General features: G+C 38.8%; 1 protein-coding gene across 3 annotated transcripts in view; it reads left to right on the top strand.

Moving 5' to 3' along the window:
• Positions 1 to 14001, top strand: part of UGGT2 (UDP-glucose glycoprotein glucosyltransferase 2) — a 169584-nt gene that overhangs the window by 139523 nt on the left and 16060 nt on the right. For all 3 annotated transcript variants that reach the window (XM_021065792.1, XM_021065791.1, XM_021065793.1), the window contains 5 exons: positions 81 to 176; positions 1271 to 1355; positions 5128 to 5310; positions 8227 to 8387; positions 9001 to 9115. In XM_021065792.1, coding sequence (XP_020921451.1) covers positions 81 to 176; positions 1271 to 1355; positions 5128 to 5310; positions 8227 to 8387; positions 9001 to 9115 — 640 coding nt within the window. The remainder of the gene's footprint in view (positions 1 to 80; positions 177 to 1270; positions 1356 to 5127; positions 5311 to 8226; positions 8388 to 9000; positions 9116 to 14001) is intronic.

Raw genomic sequence — 14001 nt, 5'->3', positions numbered from 1 at the left:
TTATTAAATTTAGTAGTTAGATAAGTAAAGTTTCCAGGTGTATATTAAGAGACTGTCAACCACTATTTTCTCATTCCAAGTTTCACAAAGAGCCTGCGTAAAAAAGACGAAAAGGAAACAGACATTCTAAACATTTTTTCAGTTGCTTCTGGCCATTTATATGAACGCTTTTTAAGGTAGGTATTTTTTTTTTTATCTAATGTTTTGAAAAGTAATACATTTCCAAGATCCAAAAAGAATTTTTGAAGTTTAAAAGAATGAAAGAAATTACAATGAAGAAAACCTCCCACTCTGTTTCCCTGGTACCAGTTCCCTGTCCTACAGGAAACCAACGTTATTGTTTTCATATCCTGTTAAAGATGTATGTAGAAAAGCAAATATATTTTTTCTTTTTCAAACTCCCTTTTACCCATTACTGGCTTTGCTCCAGAAAGACAACTCCTCTCAACTGCTACTGAATGAGACCCTAACCTTGCCTGGCTACGCACTTTGCTGTGCACTTTGCTTTTTTTTAACCTAAAATAATGTGGGAAGAATATTTTCTAAATGCACTGAAGTTTCATGAGTTCGATTTGAAATGTTGGTGATCTTTAAGGTTAGAAAATGGGTATATTTTATAGTAAGATGATATGTGAGAAAAAGAATATATAGTAAATTTTTCTTTTCTGGTGAAGAAATCTTGTTTTACAGAAGGAGGCGGAGGCTAAGAGGAGGAAAGCAATATTTGCAAGCTACAGAGGGCTGTTTTTAACTATATAGAGGGATCACAGAGAATGCTTAAAAATGTTTGAATATGTATTGATGGTTTAAGAGGAACTCTAGATACATCTGTATCTTCTCCAATCAGAGGTCTAGGATAGCAAGACAAGTGATCTGTCGAGTGAATTTACTAGTATTTGGACAGGTTGTTCAGCCCCTCAAGATTTACACACCTGTGTTAATGAGACAGTAATAGAATCAAGCTGTTTCGGACAACCTTCTTTCTCTTGTCATTTGGAACAAATAAAAAAAATTAGTTTAGTCTCTCGGGTGTACAGATACATGGCTTTACATATACGTATGTACATATGTGTGCATATACACATGCATTATAGCCTTATACATTACGTACTTGGTGAGCAGCTCTAGTATTTGTAAGATATTTCACTCTCTTTCTTCATAATTCATGGAAAACTCCTAGTTAATATCTTTAAATATTTTAAATCCTTAGGAGAAGTAAGATGAACTCCTGTTAATGTTAATTTATTGAATTTATTGTTCTTTTATTCAGAATTATGATGCTTTCTGTTTTACGAAACACCAAAACACCAGTGAAGTTCTGGTTTCTTAAAAATTATCTCTCTCCAAAATTTAAAGTAAGTACATTAATTTTTTTACAGAGTGGTTAATATTTCAGTAATAAATTCTTTATATCATGGTAAATTCATATAGCATTTTTCTTTTCAGAATGAGTCTTTACGCAGGTTAATGTATTTAACCAATTTAAAACTTTGGTAAACTTTGGTATTCAGTATTTTTTATCTAGCTTAAAAAATTCTGCACAGCCTCTATTTAAAGAAGTGATTAAAAGCACAATAGGAGATGGTTTATTTTTAAGTAAACTCAAAATCGGGATTAGTGGATTTTCATGGTAATGAAAAATGAAATAAATTTGGCAATGAAAAATATGCACAGATTGTTAAATAAAAGAATTGATTCTGTCATATTTTTATAAAGAAAAGCAGGAACAGTGGTATCCAGAAACTATGAAAACTACCGTAGAAGAGAGTTTGATGATACCGAGAAGAGCAAGGTTCTTGTGTCACGTGTGGTGCACTGGTTACTGCGGTGTGTGGGCACTGCAGTTAGAGTCTGTGGCACCTCTCACTGCTGCCACAGAGTGCACCCCATTTCTTCCTGTTAAATAGATTCCAGGCAAGGTTAGGGTCTCATTCAGTAGCAGTTGAGAGGAGTTGTCTTTCTGGAGCAAAACCAGTAATGAAAGCAGAAATAAAAATAGCCAGCCATGCTTTGATTCCTTGGTCTTGCCAGGCACATTGCTAAGTACCTCACCTGCATTAATCGGTTGCTCTTCATAAAGCCCTACACCCAGAAAATCCAGACTCAGAAGTTACACAAGTAGCCTACATAGTCGGGAGGTGTCCAGAACCACTCTTGGTCAATAACTCACCAGAAGGATGCAAGAGCTCAGAAAAGCAGTTCTACTCACAGTTACCGTTGGTAACAGCATGGGCAGCAGTTACTTCCCAGGAGCCAGGGTAAAGGGCCCAACCAGTCTCTGAGCAAAATTTGTCCTTTATGGGAGTTCCTGTCGTGGCGCAGTGGTTAACGAATCCAACTGGGAACCATGAGGTTGCGGGTTCAATCCCTGGCCTTGCTCAGTGGGTTAAGGATCTGGCATTGCTGTGAGCTATGGTGTAGGTCACAGACGTGGCTCAGATCCCAAGTTGCTGTAGCTCCGATGTAAGCTGGCAGCTACAGCTCTGATTAGACCCCTAGCCTGGGAACCTCCACATGCTGCAGGTGCAGCCCTAAAAAGAAAAAAAAGAAATAAAAAATTGTCCTTTATGGCACAGGCCCTGGGCCAAAAAGCTAATGAACCTAAGCATTCTGCCTCAAAGCCCAGGTGCTAAACCCTTGTGAAGCAGCTCCTCTACGCCAGCAGCACCAAGAGAGCCACCTCATATACTTATTTGAAAACCGAACAAGAACCCATAAATATAGATAAGAAGCCTTCCTGGTTTGTTACTAAAATTTTAACATGTTCTCCAACACTGCAGAGACAGGGGTTTAACTCTGAATAAACTGAGATAATACAGTCTGAAGATTGTCTTAATGGGGAGTTATATCATCACTAGAAGCATAGTTTTATGACTGGTTAAAAGTCTTGTTCCACTATATGGCCAAAAGTAATACCATACCTGAAATTATATTTTACCTCTTTTTAAATAATTTTTTTTCTCTTTTTATGGTTGTACCCGCAGCATATGGAAGTTTCCAGGTCAGGGACTGAACCTGAGCCCTCAGCAGCAGCAACACCATATTCTTTAACCCACCACACTGGCTGGGAATCACCCACTCCTCCACAGTACCTGCACCACTGCAGTCAGATTCTTAACCCACTGCACCATGGCAGGAGCTCCATATCTTTTTCTCTTTGTAATTCTTTTCCCTCAAAATTTTATCTTTTAAAAACTTTTCAGTGAAATGTAACATGTATAGGTTGTAAATGTGCAACTTTGATGAATTTTTACAAAGTTAAAATACCTACAAGGCCAGCAGCCAGATAGAGAAACAGAAATTACTAGTACCCTATCTCCTTCCCCTTCAGTTTTAAAAAGCATACCTTCTGGAGTTCCCATCATGGCACAGAGGAGACGGATCCAACTGGAAACCATGGGGTGGCGGGTTTGATCCCTGACCTCGCTCACTGGGTTGAGGATCCGGCATTGCTGGGAGCTGTGGTGTAGGTCGCAGACACGGCTTGGATCCCGCCTTGCTGTGGCTCTGGCATGGGCTGGCAGCAACAGCTCCAAACAGACCCCTGGCTGGGGAGCCTCCATGTGCCGCAGGTGCGGCCCTAAAAAGACAAAAAAGGGGAGTTCCCGTCGTGGCGCAGTGGGTTAATGAATCCGACTAGGAACCATGAGGTTGCGGGTTCGGTCCTGCCTTGCTCAGTGGGTAACGATCCGGCGTTGCGGAGCTGTGGTGTAGGTTGCAGACGCGGCTCGGATCCACGTGCTGTGGCTCTGGCATAGGCCGATGGCTACAGCTCGATCAACCCTGGCCTGGGAACCTCCGTATGCCGCGGGAGCGGCCCAAGAAATAGCAACAACAACAACAACAAAAAAAAAGACAAATAAAAAGACAAAAAAAAAATAGATAAAAAGCATACCTTCTCTCTTCCTTCAGATCGTCTCTGAGTTATACCTACTTTGGAAATAAGGCTTTCCTGACTGCACCATGTAAAGTGACAGTCTCTTCTGATCTTTCACTCTGTTTCCCTTCCCTTTTAATTTTTCTCCGTAGCACTACCTTCTATAGATAACTTACTGATTTCTTTCCTCTAAAATGTAAGCCTCAGGAGGGCCATGAATTTTATGTTTTGTTTCACTAATGTATCCCTGGGGCCTAGAATAGTGCCCAGCACATAGTGCACGCTCAGTGAATATTTCTTAATACATATTTGTTGAATAAAGTTTTTCTTGTTTCTACTAATTTTTTTTAAATTTTGAAATGAAAGCAGTGATTCCCAGCAACTAACTGTTTTAGTCATAATTTCAACATTTTGCAACTCACAGATAAAAACCAGTGCCTACAGTACAAAACATAATTTAAACATACATTGTTCTTACAGAATCAGGGAGAAAATTAAGCTAAGCTTATACCCAGCAACTAGCTACAGATGAGAATTGAGATGAATGCAAATTCTGAGTTTGCTAATCCATCTTTACCCACTCCTTTACCATCACCTCTCTCAGTATTTGGGCTCTTGAACCAAATTTATCTAACAATGGACATACTTAATTAACTGCTCTGCTTTAAACAGAGTAAGATACTTTAAGCCTATAAGACACTGAATCAAATATCACTGTTCATACTGTAATAACTGCCTTGTGTTTTTCATCCTTGAATTAAAAAGTCATAAGTCTCAAATGTGAAACTCAGACTCTAACTTATCAGTATACAACTCATATTGTGTTTTTCTGTACACTCTTTTCATCTTTGTGTCTCTTATCAAGCAACATGTTAACATGGACATAAAATGTTTGATGCACAGGCGTTCCAACTTCCAGAAGCTTTTCTTACTATCGTCAGGTTTCCTCAGATCAAATACTAGTAGTAAAATAGAGGAACAATTATTTTAGTTAATAAGGCTGCTAATTAATATAGTGTGCCTATTCTTAATGTCTTTATATAGTTTTATATATACTTATATTTTTATATTTGTCAGCATCTCATGTTTCTGATTAATAGATACGTTATTGATGTACTATTTAGACATTTTAAGAACTCATTTGTAACAACTTATAGTAAACTTGCATAATGTTAATTTTTTTTCTCCAAAACCAAAACCTTTTGTTCCTTGAACGTATTCTTTGGTGTGTGTGTGTGTGTGTGTTTTAGGAGGTGATTCCTCACATGGCTGAAGAGTATGGATTCCAATATGAACTGGTCCAGTATAGGTGGCCCCGGTGGCTTCATCAACAAACTGAAAAACAAAGGATTATTTGGGGTTATAAGATTCTTTTCCTTGATGTCCTTTTTCCTCTTGCAGTGGATAAAATCATTTTCGTTGATGCTGACCAGGTAATATGATTAACGGTTATTTTTAAGAGTACTTAAACTTTTTTACACTTCTCAGTATAGGGGCACAGTTAACATTGCTGCTGTTAGTATCTTTGTCGCCATACCACAGTAACATAAGACATAATTGTGACATACAAGCAAAGTACTTTTTTTTAAAAAAAAAAAGCGTTCCAGGGAAAAATCGAAGCTATTGCCGTAAGTACCATTTGTTCTTAGGATATGGCAGTTTTCCTTCTAAAGTAGTAGTTTTGTTTTGTTTTGTTTTTTATTTTGGTAATTAAAAATAAAACAGATACTTGTATTAGTCATAATAAAAGTAGTTATATGGGAGTTCCCATTGTGGCTCAGTGGTAACAAATCTGACTAGTATCCATGAGGATGTGGGTTTGATCTCTGGCCTCAGTCAGTAGGTTAAGGACCCAGCATTGCCATGAGCCTGGGTGTAGGTCGCAGATATGGCTTGGATTTGGCATTGCTGGGGCTGTGGTGTAGGCCAGCAGCAGCCACAGCTCTGATTCCACCCCTAGCCTTGGGAACTCCCCCCCCCCACCAAAAAAGAGTAGTTATATGAATTCCTATGGATAGGAGCTGAAATTCATTTAAAGTGAACTATTTCTTCTTTTTTTTTTTTTTTTTGTCTTTTTTTTGCCATTTCTTGGGCCGCTCCTGCAGCATATGGAGGTTCCCAGGCTAGGGGTCGAATCGGAGCTGTAGCCACTGGCCTACACCAGAGCCACAGCAACGTGGGATCCGAGCCGCGTCTGCAACCTACACCACAGCTCCCGGCAACGCCGGATCGTTAACCCACTGAGCAAGGGCAGGGATCGAACCCGCAACCTCATGGTTCCTAGTCGGATTCGTTAACCACTGCGCCACGACGGGAACTCCGAACTATTTCTTCTTGCTGGTAAAGTTAGCAGTTAACCTTGCTCTCCTCATTCTTCCACCTTCAGCAGCATTCTTTGGCATTTAGTCATTAACCATATCCCATCATGCCATCACTTGAAGAAAAAAGTCCTACATTTGGCCAAAAAAGATTATGGTCCTCAGCTTTCAAAATTTATGTATCTGAAATTTTTTATGACTTTTCCCTTTCACTCCGTGCATGCTTTTGTAATCATTAGTGGTAGAAAAAAAACAAAAAACAAAAAACAAAATAAAAAACAAATAAAAAAACTTGTAAAATACACAGAATTTCTAAGAACAGTAATATGTAAATATAAATTAAATTAAATGCAGAACTAAAGAATTCACCTGTGGCACAGCAGTTTAAGGATCCAGCACTGTTATTGCAGCAGCTCAGATTTGAATGTGGGTTTGATCCCTGGCCTGGGAACTTTTGTATACTAAAGGTGCAGCCAAAAAAAATAGTAAGTAAATGCACAAGTTAGTATTTTATTTAGGACCAAAAGTATATTTTCAAAAGCTATTTCAAAATTTACTTGTATTCTAAATTATTTTTTATTATTTTCCAAGTTGATAACTATAAATAATTATCATCAAAATCTAAGAAAATAGGTAACGAAGTAATCATTGGCAAACATACCATCTAACATAAAATTTATTTCTCCTACTTTCCCCCAATACAGTAATTTTTTTCCAGCAGGCTAGAGTCTATTAAGAAATGAAACATTAACATTACTTCATTGAAGCCATTAAGAATAATCAGGAGATTTTTCCTAATGATTCTAACTAGTATTTGCCAATTTTTAATAATGGAGATAATCATAGAAATGATTCTGAATTATTAATCTCTACCTTGATATATTGAGAGCTATGCACTTGTATATTTAATTTATTCCCAGAATATATTTTATTCAAAATACCTTGATTATAAATCAGAACCACAGTGAGATACCACCTCACACCTGTCAGAATGGCTGTCATCAAAAGGAACACAATAACAAATGCTGGCGAGGATATAGAGAAAAGGGAACCCTCCTACACTGTTGGTGGGAGTGTAAATTGGCACAGCTACTGTGGAAAATTGTATGGAGGTTTCTCAAAAATAGGGGACCTTCCATAAGAGCCAGCAGTCACCCTCCTGGGTGTATAGCCAAAAGAAACAAAAACACTGATTCAAAAAAATAACTGTACCTCAATGTCCATAGCAGTGCTATTTACAGTTACCCAGATGGAGAAGCAGCCTAAGTGTCCATCAGCAAATAAATGGATAAAAATGATGGCTATATGTGCAGTGGAATACTATTTAGCTATTTAAAAAAGAATGAAATTTTGCCTTTTGCAGCAACATAAATGGACTTGGAGGGTATTATACTAAGTGATATAAGTCAGACCAAGAAAGACAGTGTATGAAAGAAAGATAGTGTATGATATCACTTATATGTGGCATCTAAAATATACAACAAACTAGTGAATAAAACAAAAGAGAAGCAGACTCACAGGTATAGAGAATAAAGCAGTGGTCACCAGTGGGGAAAGAGAATGGAGAGGCAGTATAGAGTTTAGGGGATTAAGAGATGCAAACTGTTAGGTATAAAATAAACTACAAAGATATATTGTACTATGTGGGGGATATGGCAAATATTTTATAAGTGGAGTATAACCTTTAAAAACCTTTAAAAATTGTGAGTTCTGTATATCATATACCTAACTTACATAATACTCTACATCAACTGCTCTTCAATAAAAATATTTTAAAACAATTAAGAATGATGTAACATACTATTCTTATTAAGGACTAAGACACCTGTTGTACAGACTAGGTATGTAAATTTTAGGTTTCTTTTAATTTGTAAGACAAGAAGGAAAAATAGAAACTTGGTGAACTCATGCTACAGGAAAGAACTGTGGGGGAAACTCACTTCTCTCTGCAACAAGGTTATGATGATTTGAGATTAACAGAAAAGGGGCCTATTAGTCTTCCTCCGAGAAACTCTTCTCATCATTCAATAGATTGTGAGACATGACCTGAAGGAACTTCGAGATTTCGATCTGGGTGGAGCACCGTATGGGTACACGCCCTTCTGTGATAGCCGCAGGGAAATGGATGGGTATCGTTTCTGGAAAACCGGATACTGGGCATCACATCTTTTGAGAAGAAAATACCATATCAGGTAAGAAAATTCATACTCTTTTAGTAAATAAGTAACTTATTGTATCACAATACTCAGCTTTCTTGGAAATGATACAATAATAGCAGTGAGATATACAATGTTTATCATGTGCCAGTCATTCTTATGAATAAGACTTTACATATACTAATAATTAACTCATAAAATCCCTATGACAGCCTCTTGGAATATTGTTATCATCCCTGTTTTACAGACGAGGAAACGAAGGCACAGAGCATTTATATGCTGCCCGGCTTACACTGCCAGTACGTAGCTGACCCAGCAGTTAACTATATTCCAAACTGCTGTACAAGGTTGAAACTTAGTTTGTCGCATAACAAAATGAAGATAACTGTCTTCAAAGCTATTGTTTTGTGGGACCATGAGTTTCAGGAGGTCTTGGGGAAAACTTGAGATGATCCTAAGAGGATATGGATCCTAACAGCATCATATCAAACTTCAAACCCCTTGGAAACAGTATTAGACATTGGGAACAAACCATGAAAAGATTCATTATCGTTAGACTCAGGAAGGTACCATCACTGTAGACAGTCCCTGGAGGAAAGTGAGAACACGTTAAACGACATAGGTCTCAAAGAGTATTCATTTTTCACAGTGCCTTGTACGTAGTGGATCTCAAGAAGTTCAGGAAAATTGCAGCAGGTGACAGGCTGCGGGGCCAGTACCAGACCCTCAGTCAAGATCCAAACAGTCTCTCGAACCTTGATCAAGTAAGTGAAGTATGCGTAGAATAATTTTTTGGTACACAGACTGCTCCAACTCCCTCCTTATAAACCTCAGAATCTTACATTGTCAGCCTCTTTCTTCCCTCATAGAGTTTTGTATTGGATATCTTGATTTACATATTTTTTCACTTCAAGCCCAACCTTTTCAGAACTAAAAGCATTTGATCTTTACTTTTCCATCCTTAAATCTCTTCTTTCCGCTACATGCTCTGTCTCACTTTGTTACCTTTTTCTTTTTTGCTTCCATCCTCCTTTAAACATGTCTGTCCTTCCCTCCCTCCCTTAATCTCCCCCTTTTCTGGCTCTTTCTTTCTGATCTTTAAGGCAAAACTCCCTTCATCCTGTGCTATTGCCTTACATTTTGTTTTTCCTCAAGACACTTTTTTGTCATATCCCCTAATTTCCTCATTATTGTAATCCACTAATTTCCTCATTTTAACAATTTAAACAGAAGCAAAAGACCCTGTAGCTCATAATTCCTACTATCCCCTCTTTCCACTAGGTTCTTACTAGAACCGTTCATGTTTGTTCATTCATTCAGCAAGTATCTGTTGAATACTTTCTATGTGTGAGATACTCTCCTAAGACCTGAAACATCAGAAAACAAAACAGAGATCCTTAGCTCATGTGCTTCATTCTAGTGGGAAAATAAATAGATAATATTTAAAGGTAATGAGTGTGTTGTAGAAAAAATAGGAAAACACGATAGAGTTCAGAATGAAGAATAGCGGTTCAGGTTTGCTGCTGTAAATTGGGTGACCATATATGCCCATGAAGGTGACAGTCAGATGTAAGCAGATAAGAAACGACCATGTGGCTATCTGGGAATCTCCAGGCAGAAGGAATATCTAATGCAAAGGTCCCAAGGTGCAAGTGGCCTTACATGTTTGAAGAATGGTAATATAATGATGGTAAGTAATAATAAAGAGGGAATGATAATAATAATTGTAGATTAGTAGAGGGGGGAAATAGTCTGACATAAGGGAAGATAGGTAACAGATGGTCTAGATGAGGTAGAAATGTGAGGCACTTTGTTTAAAAATCAAGCAAATAGAAAATTTTAGGTCAAAATACTCATGATTGATTCAAGATGACACTGGTGAAGGAAGAATTTTTGAAAATCATTCTTGAAAATTGACAGAATTCTAAATAGGTATGTTTGCCCAGGCAGGGGAGTATCTTTGCAATATTGCCAATTAGTAAAAAAAAAAAAACAACCCAAAAAACAGATTTAAGAGTGCTCAGAAACCTTAGTAACATTTCAGGTTTAGTTTATGCACACCACATTTTTGTAATAGTAATTTCCCCGGTGGGTTATGCATAAGGAATCCTACTACCTGTCTGCCGGTGGATAACCAAGGGGAGGACTCATTTCTCAAGCAGACCAGCAACCATCTGAGGGACTCTCCCAGCACCGCGTCACCAGCACAGTGGGGGATGGCTGTCCTCCTGATGCACGTGTCATGCCTTTCCAGCGGTCCACTAAACACTTCTCGCTAAAGTCAGAGTGACATCTTCTCATCCGTGAACACTTCTTATGCGCTTTTTGGTGTTTTTGGCCTCTCCTTTCTTGAAACTCCCTTGGCTTTCCTAATGCAAACCTTCCTGATTGTTTTCTGCTGTCTGTAACTTTCCCACAGCAGTTTCTGTGAGAACCACTCTTTTTCTGCTTTTCATTTAAATGTTACTAGCCTCTAAGTTTCTACCCATAGTCCACTTCTCATTCTGCACCCACTCTATTGACATTATGTATCAGGATTTTAATCTCCAGCTTTCTACCAGTAATTCCCAAATTTTTATCTGTGGCTCGTCTCTCTTCTCTAATGCTTCACTCATATGTTAAATCTACTGAAACAGATGCATGTTAATGCCTAGAACTTTTCTCAGATTAAAAGTTAAAAACCCAAGTTGTGTTCCTCCTCCACAATTCTCTTCGTCAGCAGACACCACTTAGCTGCCTGTTATAGACTGGGTTATCCAGGGAACAGACTGACTCTAAAATGGAAATTAGCTTCCAGGAAGTTGTTAGAAGTGCTCTCAGGGAGTTCCCGTTGTGGCTCAGCAGAAACGAATCCGACTAGGAACCATGAGGTTGCAGGTTTGATCCTTGGCCTTGCTCAGTGGGTTAAGGATCTGGTGTTGCTGTGAGCTGTGGTGTAGGTTGCAGATGAGGCTCAGATCTGGCGTTGCTGTGGCTCTGGCGTAGGCTGGCAGCTGTGGCTCCGGTTAGACCCCTAGCCTGGAAACCTCCATATGCCATGAGTGCAGCCCTAAAGAGACCAAAAAAAAAAAAAAAAGAAAGGAAAGAAAAGAAGTGCTCTCAGGACCAACAACTGTTAGAGGAGGAAAGGAAACAGAATTCAGCAAATCCTACAACTTCAGCAGAGGCCTCATATGACCCCTAGAGAGAGCTCTGAAGCTGAGATGGCCTTTCCCAGTTGTCACAGTTTGGTCGAGAGGCCCACGTCTTTTTTCCTTCACCTCAGTCATTCGTTGGACATAGGCTCTTCCCAAGAAAGGAGGTGACCTTGAGTGAGACAGTGCTTTTCCAAAGACAGTTCCTAGAAATGGCTGAGAGCTGAAGGTTGTCACACAGCAGCACCTCCAGTTTCTGGAAGAATAGTTTTCAGATCAGAATATAGATCTGAGTGTTGTATCACAGCATCCACTGTAGTCCACCTGACCCTGCATGAATACACTTCTTTGTATAAATTCACTGGAGCTCATCTCAAGGCCAGTGACTTTAGACTCATTATCTCTCTCCCAGTGACTTTAGACTCGTTGTCTCTCTCTGTCATTCACTCTAGATTCACCTAACCCAGTGATATGACCCAGGGCCTCCCCAGCTTATGGGGGTAATAAGCACAACTTCCCCAGAAGGTCACTGGGTCACTGGAGGGATAATAAGCAGGGTCACTTCTACTTTGCCTCGTTGGGCACCCTTGTAGGGCATTGTCTCCAAGGTAGCACCTCTGCTGTGCCTCCAGTGAGCCATTCCATTGTTCTGTCAGGCCAGCGGCTGATAGGTGGTGCAGTACGTGACAGCCTAGTGTGTGGTCCTAGGTGGTACCACATGTGACCACTTAGGACCATGGGATATCTGGGCCATGTGCCCTCTGTCGGGCTTTCTCTTGGTCTAATGCAATATTGCATGGAATCCTGTGTCAGTGGTTAGCTCCATAACTTTCAGATCAGAATGTAGATCTGAAAGTTACAGATTTAGCTCTTAAAGTGGCAGCTCACACACACACACACACACACACACACACACACAGAGTCTCGATTTCAGCTGTCATGACTACCCCCTTCATGTATCCATTGTGCCAGTAGAGTGGCTGATAACCAAGGCTGGCTGACATCAACTGGCCCTATCATTCTGTCTGCTTGGTCATTTAGTGCTGCTTCTGTGTTGAACACTTTTTAGTGGATACTTAACATGCAATAGGTAAACATCCTGACAATTTTTGCCACCCTCATAGGCTCATCTGTAAGCCTCTACCCCAGAATTCTATGCCCTTAATCTTTCTGAACCCCTGACCAGTCAACCAAGCCATTCACCATTTCACATGAATTTATATATATTTTAGCCTTAGGCTATTTCTCTTTTATATACAAAATGAGTGATAAGGTGCATCATCTGAAGCAGTTAAAAGTTCTAAGAAAATTCATAGCACTAAGTGCCTGTGGTAGAAAAGAAAATGGGTCTCAAATAAATAACATTAGCTTCCACCTTAGAAACTATAAAAAAAAAAAAAGCAAATTTAAAACCAAAGTAGAAAAGAGAGAATAAATAAGATTAGAGTGGAAATCAGTGAAATGAAAAAAACAGAAAAATGATGTTTCCGTAGATGTTCTTTTGAACCAAAGCTGGTTCTTTGAGAAAATTAACAAAACGTAACTCTCTAGCCAGACTGATCAGAAAAAAGCCAAAGACACAAATTACTAATATTAAAATGAGATACATGACAGCACAATTTCTAGATATTGAAAGAATAATGAGAAACTTATGAACAGCTTTATAGCAATAAAGTCAACTTTGATGAAATCGGACAAATTTCTTAAAAGATGCAAACTAATAACAAAATTTCAGAATGAAATAGATAACCCGGATAGCCCTATATCAGTTGAATAAAATGAATTTTGTTTAAATCTGTAGGCCCAGATAGCTTCTGAATTCTACTAAACTTGTGTGAATTGTACCCAACATTGAAGAAAGCAGTAGCACCAGTTCTACCCAAACTCTTTAAAAAAAAATTGACGTCTCATTACTTTTGCCATATTCTGTTGTTAAAAGGAAGTCACTAGGTTCAGCCACACCCAGGAGAAATAACTGCACAAGAGCATGAATACTGGGAGGCAGGGATCACTTCCCATATCAGAAGCTGCTACTGCAAAACCAGATTCTAAGATGAGACTGAATGAATAAAAGTGGTATATTTACTCAGAGGTAAAAAGGAATGAATTGTAGACATAACGACATGGATGAATCTAAAAACAACTATGCTGATCTAAAGAAGCCAGCCCGAAATATACATACTGTATGATTGTATTTATATAAAATTCCAGAAAATGCACACTAACCCACAGTGACAAGGAGCAGTTCATGTTTTCCCAGGAACTGACTTGGGGGAATGCAGAAGGGACAGGTGGGAGGGTTGCAGAAAAGCACAAGGAAACTTGAGGGTGTGGACATATCCAGTAAGCTTGGTTAGGGTCATGGTGTCACAGAATATTTATATGTAAAACGTATCAAACTGTACCCTTTAATATATACAGTCAGTGGACTGGCATAAAGTTAGACACAGAGATCAATTGTATAGAACTAAGAGACCAGAGATAAACCCATGCATCTATGGTCACTTGATTTTTTT

This window comes from Sus scrofa, chromosome 11 (genome assembly GCF_000003025.6).
Source record: "Sus scrofa isolate TJ Tabasco breed Duroc chromosome 11, Sscrofa11.1, whole genome shotgun sequence".
NCBI classification, from domain to species: domain Eukaryota; kingdom Metazoa; phylum Chordata; class Mammalia; order Artiodactyla; family Suidae; genus Sus; species Sus scrofa.
The sequence above is the reverse complement of the archived record's forward strand: the minus strand, read 5'-3'. Positions and strand labels throughout refer to the sequence as shown.